The sequence below is a fragment of the Leuciscus leuciscus genome, assembly GCF_965113295.1.
Source record: "Leuciscus leuciscus genome assembly, chromosome: 12".
Classification (NCBI taxonomy): domain Eukaryota; kingdom Metazoa; phylum Chordata; class Actinopteri; order Cypriniformes; family Leuciscidae; genus Leuciscus; species Leuciscus leuciscus.
In genome coordinates, this window is record NC_138736.1 from 9910308 (window position 1) to 9925773 (window position 15466).

General features: G+C 39.7%; 1 protein-coding gene across 7 annotated transcripts in view; it reads right to left on the bottom strand.

Annotated features, from left to right (window-relative positions):
- Positions 1 to 7532, bottom strand: part of runx1t1 (RUNX1 partner transcriptional co-repressor 1) — a 56309-nt gene extending 48777 nt beyond the window's left edge. For all 7 annotated transcript variants that reach the window (XM_082187085.1, XM_082187084.1, XM_082187079.1 and 4 more), the window contains exon 1: positions 7090 to 7532. In XM_082187085.1, coding sequence (XP_082043211.1) covers positions 7090 to 7117 — 28 coding nt within the window. In that variant the 5' untranslated portion in view covers positions 7118 to 7532. The remainder of the gene's footprint in view (positions 1 to 7089) is intronic.
- Between the last annotated feature and the right edge of the window lie 7934 nt (positions 7533 to 15466).

Below are 15466 nucleotides of genomic sequence, written 5' to 3' on the forward strand. Positions count from 1 at the left end.
TACCTGGACTCGATCTGCTTTGATAATCTTCTTCAATATCTTATTTCGGAGGAGTTTGAAATGTGACCGACATGTTGGAGGTCCGTGGCAGCCGAGACCAGTGCCCATCTGTGGGTTCATTCTGTGGTCATGTGCGTGCAATGGAGCCGTGTTGCTAATGGCGGAAGTTCTGAGTGACCAGGAATGGCTCCTGGCAGGGTGAATTCCTTCCCAGCTGTTTAAAAAAAACACACTCACATCCATACGGCCATAAACAGGATCTGAGACAAGGTTCATTCTCATTTCACAGCTTCTAAGAAGTCTGTATACAAGATTCCTATCAGAGGAACCTCGTTAGTCAGGAAACTTTGTACGGTCTTAGCTGCCATAGTTCAGCATGGAAAAATGCATTATATTTAAAAAAGCGATTGAGTAATAAAATGCATTACTGTCTTGTTCTTCAGTTTTTCATATAGTGCTATATTTTGTCTTTTGTGTTAAACGACTCCTTTAGACTCTTTCCAATGGCGATGATGGTAACATGGGGAGATAATGTCAAGTAATTCAGCCTAATTCTCTATTTGTTCTGCAGCTCCAAACACTTTTAATGTGCAAGGGGTGCCCCCTCCATTCATGGATAACAAAAGCTTAGATGCAACGACGTTTAACAAAATGACTCTTTTATGTGAAGCCGCATTGAAAACGAAGAGGTTCATCCACCGGGGCCCATGCTCCTCTTTACCTGCTCCCCCATGCTCTGTCTTCCTCTACTTCCACACTTCAGCCCCGTCTTATGAATCACCTCTTCTAGAAATAATTGACACAGAGCGTTTATCTCGAAGGCACCTGCTGATCGTTCAACTACAACACAATCTTCTAGTGTGCTACACCACAGAGCTTTTGTCCCACCACAGTGTCTGTGACACTAACTGCCAACAACAGGAAGCCCAAACTATAGCATCAATACAATTCGGACTAATTCAGAGACCACAACACACACACACACACACACACACAAAAACAAATCTTTTTTTTAAAGTCTGTATACTCCGTTTATGAAGAAGCTATTAAATCCCAGGTGTTATTTTCTCTAGCCGTGTAAGAATCTATAGACGTTATAATGAATGCACACCATATGGCATTGTGTGCTTTGGAAAATCACTGCATTACACAATTGCATACTACATTATTTTTCATTTATTCAGACCATACGAGCGTTGAGTACAATTCTACCGATCCATCTTGTTCTCGTCGTCTTTCTGCTCGCTTGCTCTCTCCTTTTCTCGGGAGCTCTAATTGACTGAGCGTGTCAATATGTGTAGTGAACACACAGGGGTCTACTGTCTCTGCCTATTGATCCATAGCTCTTGAAGGAGTTGAGCCTCTAGGCTCAAAACAAATCTTAATTACACTCCTCTTTACTGGGCCACAGAGGCTGCACTGGAGTGGGTGCCCTTTTCATAAATACATATCAGAATCCATAAATCAAAATTAATGGGCGTGAGCGGCCCATGAATCATACATTAGTGACTGAACAGATACAGCTGACAGATTCCCACTCTGATCCCATAAATTTCAGGAAAAAGGTAGTCCTTAATGCATCTGTGCTTCATGTAAACTGAGAATGCAGTAATAGCTGTAAGTAGGGCTGGGTATAGATACAGATTTCCCAAATTCAATTAGCTTTGGTTTGATTCAAATTTCGATTTGATTCCGATTCATTTGGGTGTATTTCAGACATAATGTATTTCTTTACAACAGCCCAGATGGTGGCTCATCTGATTTAGTCAGAATGATCTGATGTATAATGTTAGTATTTCTGTTTTGTGTCATGTGGAAAGCAAAATCTTGAATCTTATCTTTTGATTTGCATCAAGAAAACGAATCAAATAAGGTGAAGTGCCACTCATTTCTTAAGTAATTAAAGGTACACTGGAATCGATCAAATGAAAACATTTTTGCATCTAAGATGACTCCTGTATCGGCCATTGTAAAAAAAAAAATATATATATATTATTAAAAAAAATGCATTATCACATGGTTAATTAATTTATAAATATTTTTTGTTGTTTTTTAAATTTAAGCAAAATTACTATATTATGTTGTGACATGAAATGATAGTATGCAGGATTTTGGTCACACTGCCCAACCCTAGCAACTGTAAACGAAGCAAAAGGATAACTGAAAAGGATGTTTCTGATGTCTATTTGGCAGTTTGTCACTGACAAACACCCTTTTTTATAGAAGAGCTTTATAGACTTTCTGCAAGAGCCGAGTCCATCCCTTAGCAATTGTTACCTCATAAAAAGAAGTAAACCCTAATGAAGCCATTACACAGTCCATATTCTCCATCAATCATGCATTTACACTGATATGCCAAAGCGTAATGTTGGTCATGTGCCATTCTCACCTTCTCCTTGGCAAAAAGCAGCCCTTGAATCCACAGACAAAACCCAATTACAGATAACAATGTGCTAATCTCTGTTCCCAGGGAGCAGAGAGTCGGTCTGGAGAGAGATAGCGATGCCGCAAGGCTGAAACGCAGGCCAGATACAGCCTCTGTATGACAGGCCCTGTTTTTTTTGTCTCCTTCACTCCTTCCTGCTAAAGTCATGCTCCTTTCGATCACCCCCCTCCCCCTCCCAACCCCCTTGGACACTCACACATACACACACATCCTGACACCTTCACCACCCTGAATCTTTTACCCTTTTACAGCTAATCTTTAAATGTAAATTCTATGACGGGAAAATAGAGGAGGCACGAGCTAACAGGTTACATCTTCACTCCTGCACTGCTATCGTCTTCTGCATCGCTGAAAAGCACCTATTCAATAAGATTACCTTCTGGCAGAGTGCACGGCGACACACCGCGGCTTTGTATTCATTAAACACACATCCCCGGCTTATCTGAAATATAAAGGGGCTTGTCAGGATGGCACATTGTGTGTGTGTCTAAGGGGAAGGCAATGTGCATTAGGGCGATTACAATATCAGCCTGGTCCAGATGGAGGCAGGAAAATAAACAGAGGGGGAGAGAGAGCGTGAGAGAGAGACAGAGACAGAAGACAGAGAGGTAGTTTAGTGTGCGCGTGACTGCGTTTGTGTGTGTGAGTGAGTGCGGCTGATAGATGTGAGTGAAAGAGTATGTGTTGGAATAAGAGAGGAAGGAGATATAATAAAAGAGAAGTTAATTGGCAAGTGAATCTTGGATTAACAGAAAGAGAGAAAGAGAGAGTAAATGAGAGAGGAAGACAGATAGTGAGCAAGGCTGGGCAGCCTGGACACCTGTCAGCTGGAGCTGGGGTTTGTTTAGTTAACCCTGGTGTGGAACACAAAGACGGCTCAGGTTCAGATCGACCCCACTGCAAGTTCAGATCCAACTTTATAGGAATCCTTCAGTTGTTTTAAGACACCACAAAAGTATTTAGTTCTGCTATATATTCATCAGTTTCAAGGATTTGAATAATTCCCAGATCAGAAACATATGTTAATTATATATATATATATATATATATATATATATATATATATATATATATATATATATATTAAATTTAATATCTATTACATTTGTACTAATTAATATCTAATATCTAGGATGAAATTGTTTTGTAAAAAAGCCCCATGTAAATTCTTACACACCCCCCTTGACTTTATATTGCCTCGCTATATTGTACACTCCAGCCCTACGATACAATAAAAACCAATCATCCTCTTCTCTCACATTATGCTTTCATGTTTTATGAAATCCAATAACCACACGCTAAATTCCTCTCATTGAAAAATTTGTAGCCATTATGCCCCCTATCGATCCGAAGCAAAGATTCTGGGAGATGGCAGACGATTCTCAATCATTCATGGCCTGCTCTCCACAGAGACTCACATCGAGTCAAATCTAGAGCCCTCGCAAATAAGGGGTATTTCTCCCCCTGACAAATCCCAACATCTCACGTCGCTTATTTACTGCGCAAGATTGAGTGTGTCAGCAAGTCCAACAGTAGCCCTCAATGAATATAAAGAGCCTCATACATGATATAGCTCAATGGAAAGAGATGCGAGTGAAATACCGCTAATGCATTTTGGGAATGTTTCCCTTAAGAGCTGAAACATTAAGAGCGCATATAATGCACTCGGCTGATGTCGTGTAACTGAACTTGCTCGTTTTTCTTCTCTTTTGTTATTACAATTTTTATTCATCCAGAGAAATTATATGGGCTGTCAGATTAGGCTTTTTTGGACACTTTTTACAGTGTGTTTCTGTATCCTTATGCACAAAGAGCATGTTTTTGATTTAAATGTGCATGAAAGAGAAATTGTGAAGCAACGAGACATGCTGTGTATTTGTGCAAGTGTCTGGTGAGAATGTCTGCCAGTTTATGTATGGGGTTAATGACATCACTAATGAAATGAGTCACTGCAATGATAACACGCTCGGCTTTCAGCCAGAACGTCTGCTGTTCGTCATTTAAAATACATAGTAAGCACTTAACTACAAATGTTTTTACGCTGCTGTGTTTAAGGTAAATGAGAAGCACATTTATCAGTGGACGAACATTGTCTTTCATTATAAAAAATAATATTTTGCATTGTATGGTTAATTTCTAGTGATGCATGATGCATATTTATAGATAATTAATTCAGAATATATTTATTAAATAAAATATAAGCTTACGAGTAACCAATACGAGTAAACATCTCCCAGACATATTCGAAAATAATGGATGAGTATTTCCATATCTCTCTCTCTCACACACAGCTGTGCGTGTTGGTGTGGGCAGCCGAGTCATCTCTTCATTATGCTGTGGCAGTGTCTGGTTTCATGCGTTTGACCCGTGTGAGGCCAGTGGGAGTGGAGGAGAGGGAACAGGTGTGAGGCAGGCAGGCTGGTGGCTGTGCAGATGGCCTCAGCCAGAGGATGTTGCTGCCTGCAAATGCTGGCTTCAAACACAAACACACACACACACACACACACACACACACACACACACACACTGCTTATCGCTAACCGAACCCTAACCTCCAGCCACCATAGACCATGTTTGCCTTTAATCAAGGTACGTTCACTACCTGCACTGTCCCTTGGGCTATAGTTCGAATCTCATGTTGACAGGAGCAGGGGGCAATGACATTAATGAGTGGATGACCAAATCTTGCCATAGTTACATAGCCTCCATTTGACCAGCATAGCCTCCATTTTCTGAATCATACATAAAATCAATAAAGAATAACATATCTTCAAGAAACCAGTAGAGACGTCTTTAAGAAAATCAAATGTAAATCTACTTGAGATGGACAATCTATGATGAGAATGTGTACAAGACAACTGATTGTTTAAAAAAATGCATAAATCTGTGACATGAGCACCACGAGCTATGAGAACGAGCATCGTTCGTCAAAGAACAGGGTCTCCAAAGTCCCTATGGATTTTGTGTGTGTGTGTGTGTGTGTGTGTGTGTGTGTGTGTGTGTGTGTGTGTGTGTGTGTGTCTTAAATACACAAGGACTGCCTCTTAGAGCAATGGAAATAAAAATCTACCATTTAATTTTCATTTTAACCACCCAGCCTTAAACTTCAGAAACTCAACTTTTCAGTCAAGAGTGAGCTTAAGCGCTGAGAGTGGACTATTCACATCATGATGGATTTGAGAAGATGAGCTTGACAATTGTGACGGGAGAAGCTTTTAAAAAGCTGGCTCAGTCACAATTGATAAGCGCATCTTCTCAATCCATTGTGATGTCACAGTTGTCAATACAGCTTTTCAATCAAACTCATCTTGTCAAGTCACAAATGGATCTGTTCAATAAATTTGAAATCACAATTGTTAAAGACATTTTCTTAGCTTAATCTTAATCTGATGTGATATCACTCTTGTGAGATGCATTTTAATCCATGGCGACATCACAATTGTAAATTGATCTTCTCAAATTTTATCAATATTGTTAAAGACATCTTCTCAATAATTGTGATGTCACAATTAAACACAGCTTCTTAATCCAAAGTGATATCCCTATTGTCAAACGAGTCTTCTCACACTTGGTTTATCAACATTTTTAAATCCATTGTGGTGTCACAATTTTCTGCCTTTCTCACACCAGATGTTTAGCCTTCCTGTGTTTTTTAATCAAACATTTGATTTGATCAAATTTGCAGCGCGTGAGAATCTCGCAACAATCCTCAAGCTTATTAGAGCCCGTGTTTATAGACGGAGGTGATATTGCTTTCGGCCAACAGATGACATGCTGATCGACAGTTAATGTTTAACTGGTTGACTTCATTATTATGGATGATATTAAATGTGTGTAATAAAACATTCTTATGAAAAATAAAATGACGAATAATAAATATAAAAGCTGCATTAAAAGATGCATAAAGACCTACAGTGTTGTGTTGGATTTGTATGTAAGGCCATAAACTCCAAGATAATGAATTTACTGAGCACGTGAGATTGTAGACAGCACATATATTCTTAATATAGTAATACAATCTATAGCGCCATATAGTATTTTCCCCTCTTACACAATATGTTCCTTTAGTTCAATTCACATTATTTTGTAAAGCGCTTTTCAAAACGGGCAACATGTCGTTTTAAAGCAGCTTTACATAAAATGCATGTGTCTACATTACAAATAGTTACGGAAAAAATATAATGATCTCAAAACGAGCAAGATTTTTATTATGATATAAAATCCAGATGAAATTAATACGCGTAACATGAGCGTTGTTTATTTGTTGTTTACGAATAGAGTTAAACGCGATCAAACACTGTTAAACGTCAATTTTATTAAGATTTAGCCTTATACAGCGGTGAACAATTAGCCTATACTGTTGTAAGTGACCATTTAACTTTTTATGGGGAAATATGACAAACTGCATGTCAGTATTGTTGGTGATATACCCTTTACGTTGTGAATAATATTAAATAAAGCAATGTGGGCAAAACGAAACGAGTTATAACAATATTCTGCGAAAGAAAAATAAAGTGTTTGTCATTTACCCAAAACGCACAATAAAACATTCTAATAAAATTAATAAACGTGGCTAAAGTGCACAGACTAGTATTCATCTGAGATCACGAGAGAAACAAGATGAAGATAACTGCACGACTTACACTGAAAAGACGTAGAAATTCCCACCATGCGTAACGGCGTTGTGAGAGAAAAAATTAATTTCCTGTCCTCGACTCCGGTCGATATATTAGTGATGTTTGTTTCTCAGTCATAAACGTGTACTTCCCAAGACGAAGAAGAAAATGTGTCTGTCAAACTCCAGTGCACAGCTCTAGAACCGCTCCAGTGTGCTGAAGGGCAGTTGAGCTCGAGGCTCGGATGAAGCTCAACCTGACAAGCGGATGATGCTGTGTGTGTCTCGAGCTCAACTCATTTAGTGCGGCGTTTTCCTTCAACTGTCCGAGTGCATGAACACGAAACACGCGAAAACGTTTGATCCTGGTGTGCGACAAGAGTCAGAAATACTTCGAGAACAGCGAAGAAGTGATGAAAACGGCTTGTTCCGAAGAGCCTCTAACGCCCACCCGGCTGCTAGGAGAAGCTGTGGTACTTTGCCTCTAGTCGGCGAGCTTCGGCGGGAAACCCAGGTGCAGAGTGGGCGGGGCTTTCTCTGGCGGTGGGCGTGGCCTAACACAACAGGCATGGATATAAAATGTTTACAGGTTTATGGGATAAACAGCATATAGAGTGGGCCATATGAGATTATGAGATTATGAGAAAAGGATGGGATAATAATGGATAAGGCTTGTTGTGGTCTCTGTCACACAGCTTGCTGTAACTTTAAGCAAACACTTGCCTAGGGCCTGTTTACACCTGGTATGAACACCAAATACTAGTAGAGAGGCCATTTCCACTTTTGAGTTTTTTTTTTTTTTTAATTATGACAAAATTTAAACAAAGAAATAAAATCACACTGTGATATATTAGGTTGCAATTGTGAGATATAAAGAGGAATATAAAAAATTACTTTTTTACTCTGGTGGAAACTAGCTTCCAAAACATAGAAATTTAAAGGAAGTCATACGTGAAACGTGATATCAGACATACTATAAAGCCCATAGTATACTTTATATGCATACAATGCATGTTATGCAAATTTTGTCATCAGCACAGTACACACCTGAATTTTCTAACCAAGCGTAACAGTCTGTTACAAAACAAAGACATTTATCATTCATAACTTTTGGAGAGAAATAGCGCATAGACTGACAAAAGCACGCTAACGGTACTTGTAAAAAAAGAAGAAGTATACTTTGGGCTTAAATAATAAATGTTCTTCAGGACAGGTACTCTCAAAACGAAAGGAGACATGAAAACACATTGCAAAACAATGTTTCTCAGCTGTCCACTTGTGATCGGATCAACCGAGAATACCGAGATCTTACCAGGTGTAAACAGGGACATGGATATCCCCAACATCCCCCCCAAGCCAAAAAAAAGATAGACTTGTAGTCAATCCATATGAGTTTTTCAATGACCCCTTCTTCAACTTTTACATTTGGTCCCCCCTCAATCTGGAATATTTGGTTACATCCTTGGGCAAACACTTCCCCGACCATCTGGACTTCATCTCGGCCCGCCGAGCCAGGAAAAGCAGAAGCGCCGTTTACAGCCCGATGATAACAGCCTCTTTCACACAGACGCCGTTCATGAAGTTAATGCATCGCAGGCTCTCTCTCTCTCTCAAACCTTGCTTTTAACCCCAACCCGACCCATACGCTGTATGCTTCAAGTGAGATATGTATATTCTAGATGGGCTTATTTTGCAATAAGGTTCTGCAACAAGATTATGAAATCAGGCAGTTATACCATTAACTTGGCCACAGCCCAAAATGTGATGTCTTGTACTCATGTTAACAATGCTTTCCTCTTGATTCAGTTGCTCAATTGAGGATTTATTCATGTAATTGCAAGAATGAGCTTAATTCTGGCAATTTATTTCCTCATTTGAGTAGTTACGGTTTCTCAGAGATGATGAAAAGTCTGGAATTCTGACAAGGCTTCTCTCACCGGAGTTTGTGATGTGCAGGTTTGAGTCTTTGTTCCTCTCAGACAAAGACAACTCAGTGAGATGCCTCTCAATTTGGGAGCCCGCGAGCCGTCGGCTGAATGAAACACGCTTGTGTCAGATCAGCACAAACAGATCCGACCCTCTGTTATCACAAGGACTCAATCCGATCTTTTTTGTGCACAGCGTGCGTTAGAGAAAAGCTTCTTGTGGCAATCACAGGGCAACATCTTGACACCGGAGGCAAAAGGGATGGTGGTTTAGGAAACCTGCAGGGGCACGAGCGGGTGTCGTGTCCACTGATAACAGAACAAGAGACCAGGAAACACACAGTGCTGTTTTTGCCACTGGGGTTCCTGAAAGTTAGCCGCCCTGGGCGACGGGCCGCACACACACAGGATACCTCGCCTCTGCTGAGGGAAAAACATGCTGGGTCTGACACACACAAACGGCCACACAGGCTTCCTGCATTTCCCCACCTACCGGTCAGCCACCTGTGGCATGCATGCAAGCACGCTGAATCAAGCCACTGTCTGGGAACTCTAAGACAACAGTAAAAAAAAAAAAAGAAAAGATGCTAATGGTGTGTGTTGACATTGTGCAACTAATTTATATTTACTGATTAATTTAGCAGACACTTTTATACAAATGAGGAATACAACAAAGCAATTCATCTTAAGGAAGTAACTTGTATGAAGCTACCCTCCCTTTGACCCATTATGGTTGCAACACACATTTAGAAAGCACATCCTTAACAGCAAGAGAATTAACACCGTAAAGCCTGACATGAAATAATAGTAAAAAAAAAAATAAGCGTCATATTTTATATCTTTTTTACATCTTTTTTATATAGTATGATATTTGAAAATATAAAGCTCAAACTCATGGACAAAAAAAAAAAACAGTTTTATTCAGATGCCTAAACTGAGCAAAAATCTGCAATTTGTTGCAATTTTTTATTGATATGGGCAACCAGGGACTCACCGGACCTCAAAAAAAAAAAAAAAAAAAAAAAAAACGAAAAAAAAAAAATCCAAATGAGGATCTGCGAAAACTACTAAAAACCGTTGTATTATGCTGTGCCAGGCCAGTAGTTGGCGATGTCACTTTGTAAAGAAAAACTATGCACCTACAGACTGAACATGTAATACGCATGGGCATGGTCATCGTTTCAGAAATTAGCATTTTTGTAGTTTATAGAGAGATGATAAGGGTATCATTCTCAAAAACATGAATGAATGTTTGAACACTTTGAATCCCATTTTCAAAAGTTTTCCATTTTTTTTCAGGCCCCCAATATGCCGTTGTCATGTAAATGAACTGCCAAAACGCATAAAAAGTTTTCCGTTTTTAGTTGAAGGCGGTGATATAGTTTTATGATCAAAGCTCTGTAGTTTGTATTGTGGGGGGAAACATATAATGCAATGCAATACAATGATGATTGAGAGATGTACAAATAAAAAAAATATTTTCTCCATGTAGCATTTCTGCTGTGAACCCTTGAAAAAATAAATAAATATTTTTTTAAATGTAGGCATCTTCTTAGTCAATAAAGAGCACAAAACAAAATAACAGAATAAAAGTGGAGTGATGAAATATTGGATTTTTAAAACGTTTAAAACTCTAGAGTGCCTCATGCAGTTTAATCCTCCATTGGAGTTGCTATTATCCTTAATGGAAAATAACGTCAATATCAACTGAAAGTGCACACATACTTTTGTGTCCTATTTTCGCTCATTTAAAGTTTGCACATGTAACGGAGGCCAGCTAGTAGATGCTGTGCGTGTAAACCTCACTCCTCTGATCTCAATAAGTGCTCTAGCGACAGATTTTTTGTCTAAAGCTGCAGGCTTTAGCCTCCTTGTTAGAGCGCCTGATGCTCATGCCAGAGACCTGGGTTCGAGGCCGGCACAGAGCGGGGCGAGTAGGACCCGGGTGGAGGGGTTACACGCAACACTGTCCAATGTTTTGCAAAGCAAATTAAATTTATTATTGACAAGGATCTACAAGTTAACTCTACAGCTACAAAATTGTTTCTGCAAAAGTCATGACTTCAAAAGAGATTTTTTTTTCTTGCAAACAGAGAGTGCAGGATCTTTACGGCAGGCTGACGGTTCACTTGGCATATTATTGAATTCAAATTCCGTCTGGCAGCTCCTTTTTCCTGAGAGTGAAGGGGAAAATCTAAGTGGGAAGAAATTGACAAGCGCTTCTACCTCTGCGATAATGTAATTAGCGGGCCGTTCTCCAGAGCTTCACCTAATTCTCCAACCACGTTCTTGTCAGAAGGCTGCATATTACTAGATGATGTTTCACACCTTCCCTTTTCTCAACAAATCACACTTGCCTTTACATTTACTTTCTGTTTTTGTCTTTTTAAATCCCTCAGACAATTCCTCAGATAAATCAACCAACAGACCTCTCTTTGTGTAAATTCAAATATGGAGGGAAGCAATACAGTACAGTCCTGCTCTTGGGTATCTCATAAGGTGGCAGATATATAAGTCTCTCAATGCTGAAGTTTGGGGATCTGGGGGCGTCCTCTGGGTTCTGGGATCTGTACAGTTCTTTTTGAAGTGCACACATGTGAAAAACACATCTTAGTGCCTTCAACCAGCCCAGCTCCCAGCTCGGCAACAAAAGTTGACAGACAAGATATATGAAGTGTAATGTTGCCCTGACTGTCAGTCACAGATGTAAAAACACACATACACACTCACACACAGTCTTTCTGAACCCTGCTCCTTGAAATATGTCCTCGTCGTTGTGCCATGAGAATGAAAGACAGTGTATTGATTTGCCCAGACCTGTCTTGTTTCAACAACTGGAAGTGCTCTCAGTCAAATGGGTTTCCCACACATCACGAGAAGCCTGTCTGTGAAGCAGACAAATGAAGAAGCCAGAAAGAGAAAGCATAAACACACTCTGGCATACAGTACATATGAGGACACCCCATCCACACACACACACAGACATTAGACACACATGATTTAAGGAAGCTAAGGCCGCTTTTGGAATAGTGTTTGTTTGCATCGGGAGAAGACATCAACATACAAGAATCACCTCAGTGAAATGGGATTTAAACAAATATGTTTTTAACAAGGGAGAATTTTGAGCTTGTGTTTACAGGCTTGGCATACCTTAATTCACATAAACTAAACGAAGCAAATTGTTATGAGGTTCTCAACAGACACAAAACTTGGGGGTCAACATTGCAACCCATTTTAATTCTATAATTGACATATTTGAGAATGGAACAAGATATTTCAAGAGAAAAAAATAGACTTTATCCATAAATTCATTGTAACATGAAAAGTCGGTGTTACAGATTTGAAGAGAGGGGTTTAAAAAGGAGGGATTGGTGACAGAAGCTAAAAGAAAGTTAATACATTTTGAGCTATAATTCTAGTAAAATTTTGGCACTGTCCAACGGTTAGCATTGTCCAGTTAGCATCTTCCTCCTTTGACGGCCATTCAAAAGAATGTGCATTTTGCTGTAATAGTTTTGTCATAAATCGTGTATATGTTGCAAATATTTTATTTAGAATTTTACCAATTTGTTCTACTTTCTAAAGGCTCTTAAAAGTGTGAAATGGACTTACATTAATCCCTGTTTTCTGTCATTGATGCCCCAGTCCTTCAAGCCTAGTCACATGGTATTCATGGCTCAGGTTTGATTGGTTTGCATCCAGTGTGCCCACAACACAAAATGAGAAAATTTTGCCTTGTGCTGCAGTGCCAATGCATAGCTTTCTCCAGGTATTATAGACCTCCATGGTTCTAAAGGCTCCATGAGTCTGATTCTTATTCTAGTATTCCAAGTCACTTTGCTAAGAAAGCGTCTGCTAAGAACATAAATGGTAACTTAATACAAGCCTTTAGGCGGAACTTGCTTTGGCTGACTCTAACATGATGGTGGCTATGCACAGTAGCCATTGGAACAAATGAGCTCTGCAGACGATTTATATGTAGAGCACATCTGACTCTCAAACTGACTGCTGGAGTCTAGAGACTTCCCACACTCTACAATTAATGGAATAGTTCACCCAAAACTGAAAATACTCTCATTATTCGTTCATTCTTATGTGGTTCCTTACACGTTGGACTTTCTTTTCTTCCATGGAAAACTAAAGGTGAATTTTTTGAAGAATAGCCACTCTTGGCCACTCAGTATAATGAAAGTAAACAAGGACTGGGACTAGCAAACTTCAAAAAGCACCATAAAAATATAATTAAAGTGTCATAAAAAGTAGCCCAAATGAATTTCACACTATATCCCAAGTGTTCTGAAGTCATACGTTAGTTCTGTGTGAGGAAATAACTAAAATCCATTATTCTCTGATCATTTTTCAGTAGGCTGTTAACGGTTGAATCTGAACCATTTAGTCAGAGAACAAATTATTTCCATTATATTATAAAGAGTATCCAGGATATTTATCAAAAAGTGAACCATGACTGAAAGTCATTTAGGTTTGGGTCAACATGAGGGTGAGAAAACGATGCCTGAATTTTCATTTTTGGATGAACTCTCCCTTTAAACTTGCTATTATACTTTTTCCACTGGTAGACAGGATAAACCGAAAAAGAGAAGCAAAGAAAACAGAGACTTTGTTTGGGATGAGGAGAGCTGTCTCTGGCTGAGGAAAAGAGAAGAGAAAAGGAAAGGAGAGACCGACAGCAGAGGAGCGACACTGCCAAAGGTAGGCCTGATTGGCAGCATCACTTCTCACCATTCATCACACAGGAACTCCAGACTTCCCAAATCCTTCAGCAGATGGAGCGGCCACTCGGTTTAAACACCTGATATGAAGCCATCCGTCATGCTGTAATGCGGCAGTTGGGTCTGCAGCTGGGCCCTCGATACGGTGTGGGCTTGGAAAGTAGCCTGAGTGCACCCGTGATGGACTAGAGCCAGGCAGGCTGCACCGCACCACGCTCTCCCCTGATAGCATTCACAGCCCTCCACTGGACCATGGAACAGGTGGATGCGAGAGAGAGAGAGAGAGAGAGAGAGAGAGAGAGAGAGAGAGAGAGAGAGAGAGAGAGAGAGAGAGAGAGAGAGAGAGAGAGAGAGAGAGAGAGAGAGAGAGAGAGAGAGAGAGAGAGAGAGAGAGAGAGAGAGAGAGAAACGGAGTGACTTCATGCGTAGTAGAGTGGGGGGCAAGGTTGAGGCAGAGCGGTGGATAGAAAAATGCACACAACTTCCTGCGTTGAATACCAATGAATTGAGAACCCCAAGAGCTATACACCAACCCCACACAAATAAATAATCATTACTGTCCTTTAGTCAAGCACAGAAAAAGAACTGCAATTTATTTCAGCAAAATACCAGGCGCAGATGCTCTGTTCGAAAACCTAGTTAGCCGCCTACTGAGGCAGCATTTTAAGGCAACATATGTGAAAGCTGTTCAAAAAAAGGTAAGCAACTTAATTATGCAGCATTGGATACATATATATATACTTCTCTTCGGATGTTTGGGGCCTGTAAGATTTTTTATTTTATGTTTTTGATTTTAGTATATTTAAAAATGTCCATTTATTCCTGTAATGGCAAAGCATACATTTTCAGCAGCCATTATTACTCCAGTCTTTGGTGTCACATGGTCCTTCGGAAAACATTCTAATATGGTAATTTGGTGCTCAATAAATATTTATTAATATTATCAATGTTGAAAACAGTTGTGCTACCTAATATTTTGTAGAAACCACGAACAATCTTTAATATTATAAATGTCTTTGCTGTCTTTTTTTGATCAGTTTAATGCATCTTTGCAAAATAAAAGTAGTCATTGTTTTTTAAAAATGCAACGTCAAACTCTATTGAAATCTACTGCAATTTGAGTTCACCGCATTGTTCTCAAACTCTCACCATAAGATGCTCCATGATGGTTAGGATGCTCCCTTAGAAGGCAGCTGACTATGCTGGCAGTGAGTCAACTTTCTAGGTTTTGGAACAAAGCCAAGAAAGTATTTTTTTGTCGCTGTCTCTCTCTCTCTCTCTCTCTCTCTCTCTCTCTCTTACACACACACACACACACACACACACACACACACGGATTGTATAGTGGATCTCTCATTAGCTAGAGCTCTGCTGCAGGCTCTGTGGAAGCCTTGAGTCTGAGGACTAATTTGTCAACAAAAACAATTAGGGGGAATGATCCGTTACACTGGTTTTAATGAGTACAGTCAGGTCACAACACTAAAAGTGACAACGGAAAGGTCATCACAGCACCACTCAGATACCCACCCACACACACCCAACCATATCAGTCTGTGCTGAATGAGCTGCTTATGAAAACCGTAATTGTTCAATACTTAAACACAGCATGAACACGGATGTCTAAGCGTTCGTAAAGACACATTTTCAGCTATGAATTCAGCTAATAAAAAGAGTCAACACCGCTATCTGCAGTTTTTCATCACTGAGTTCACAAACATTTTATGTGAGGGTTTTGTTTATTTCTATGACC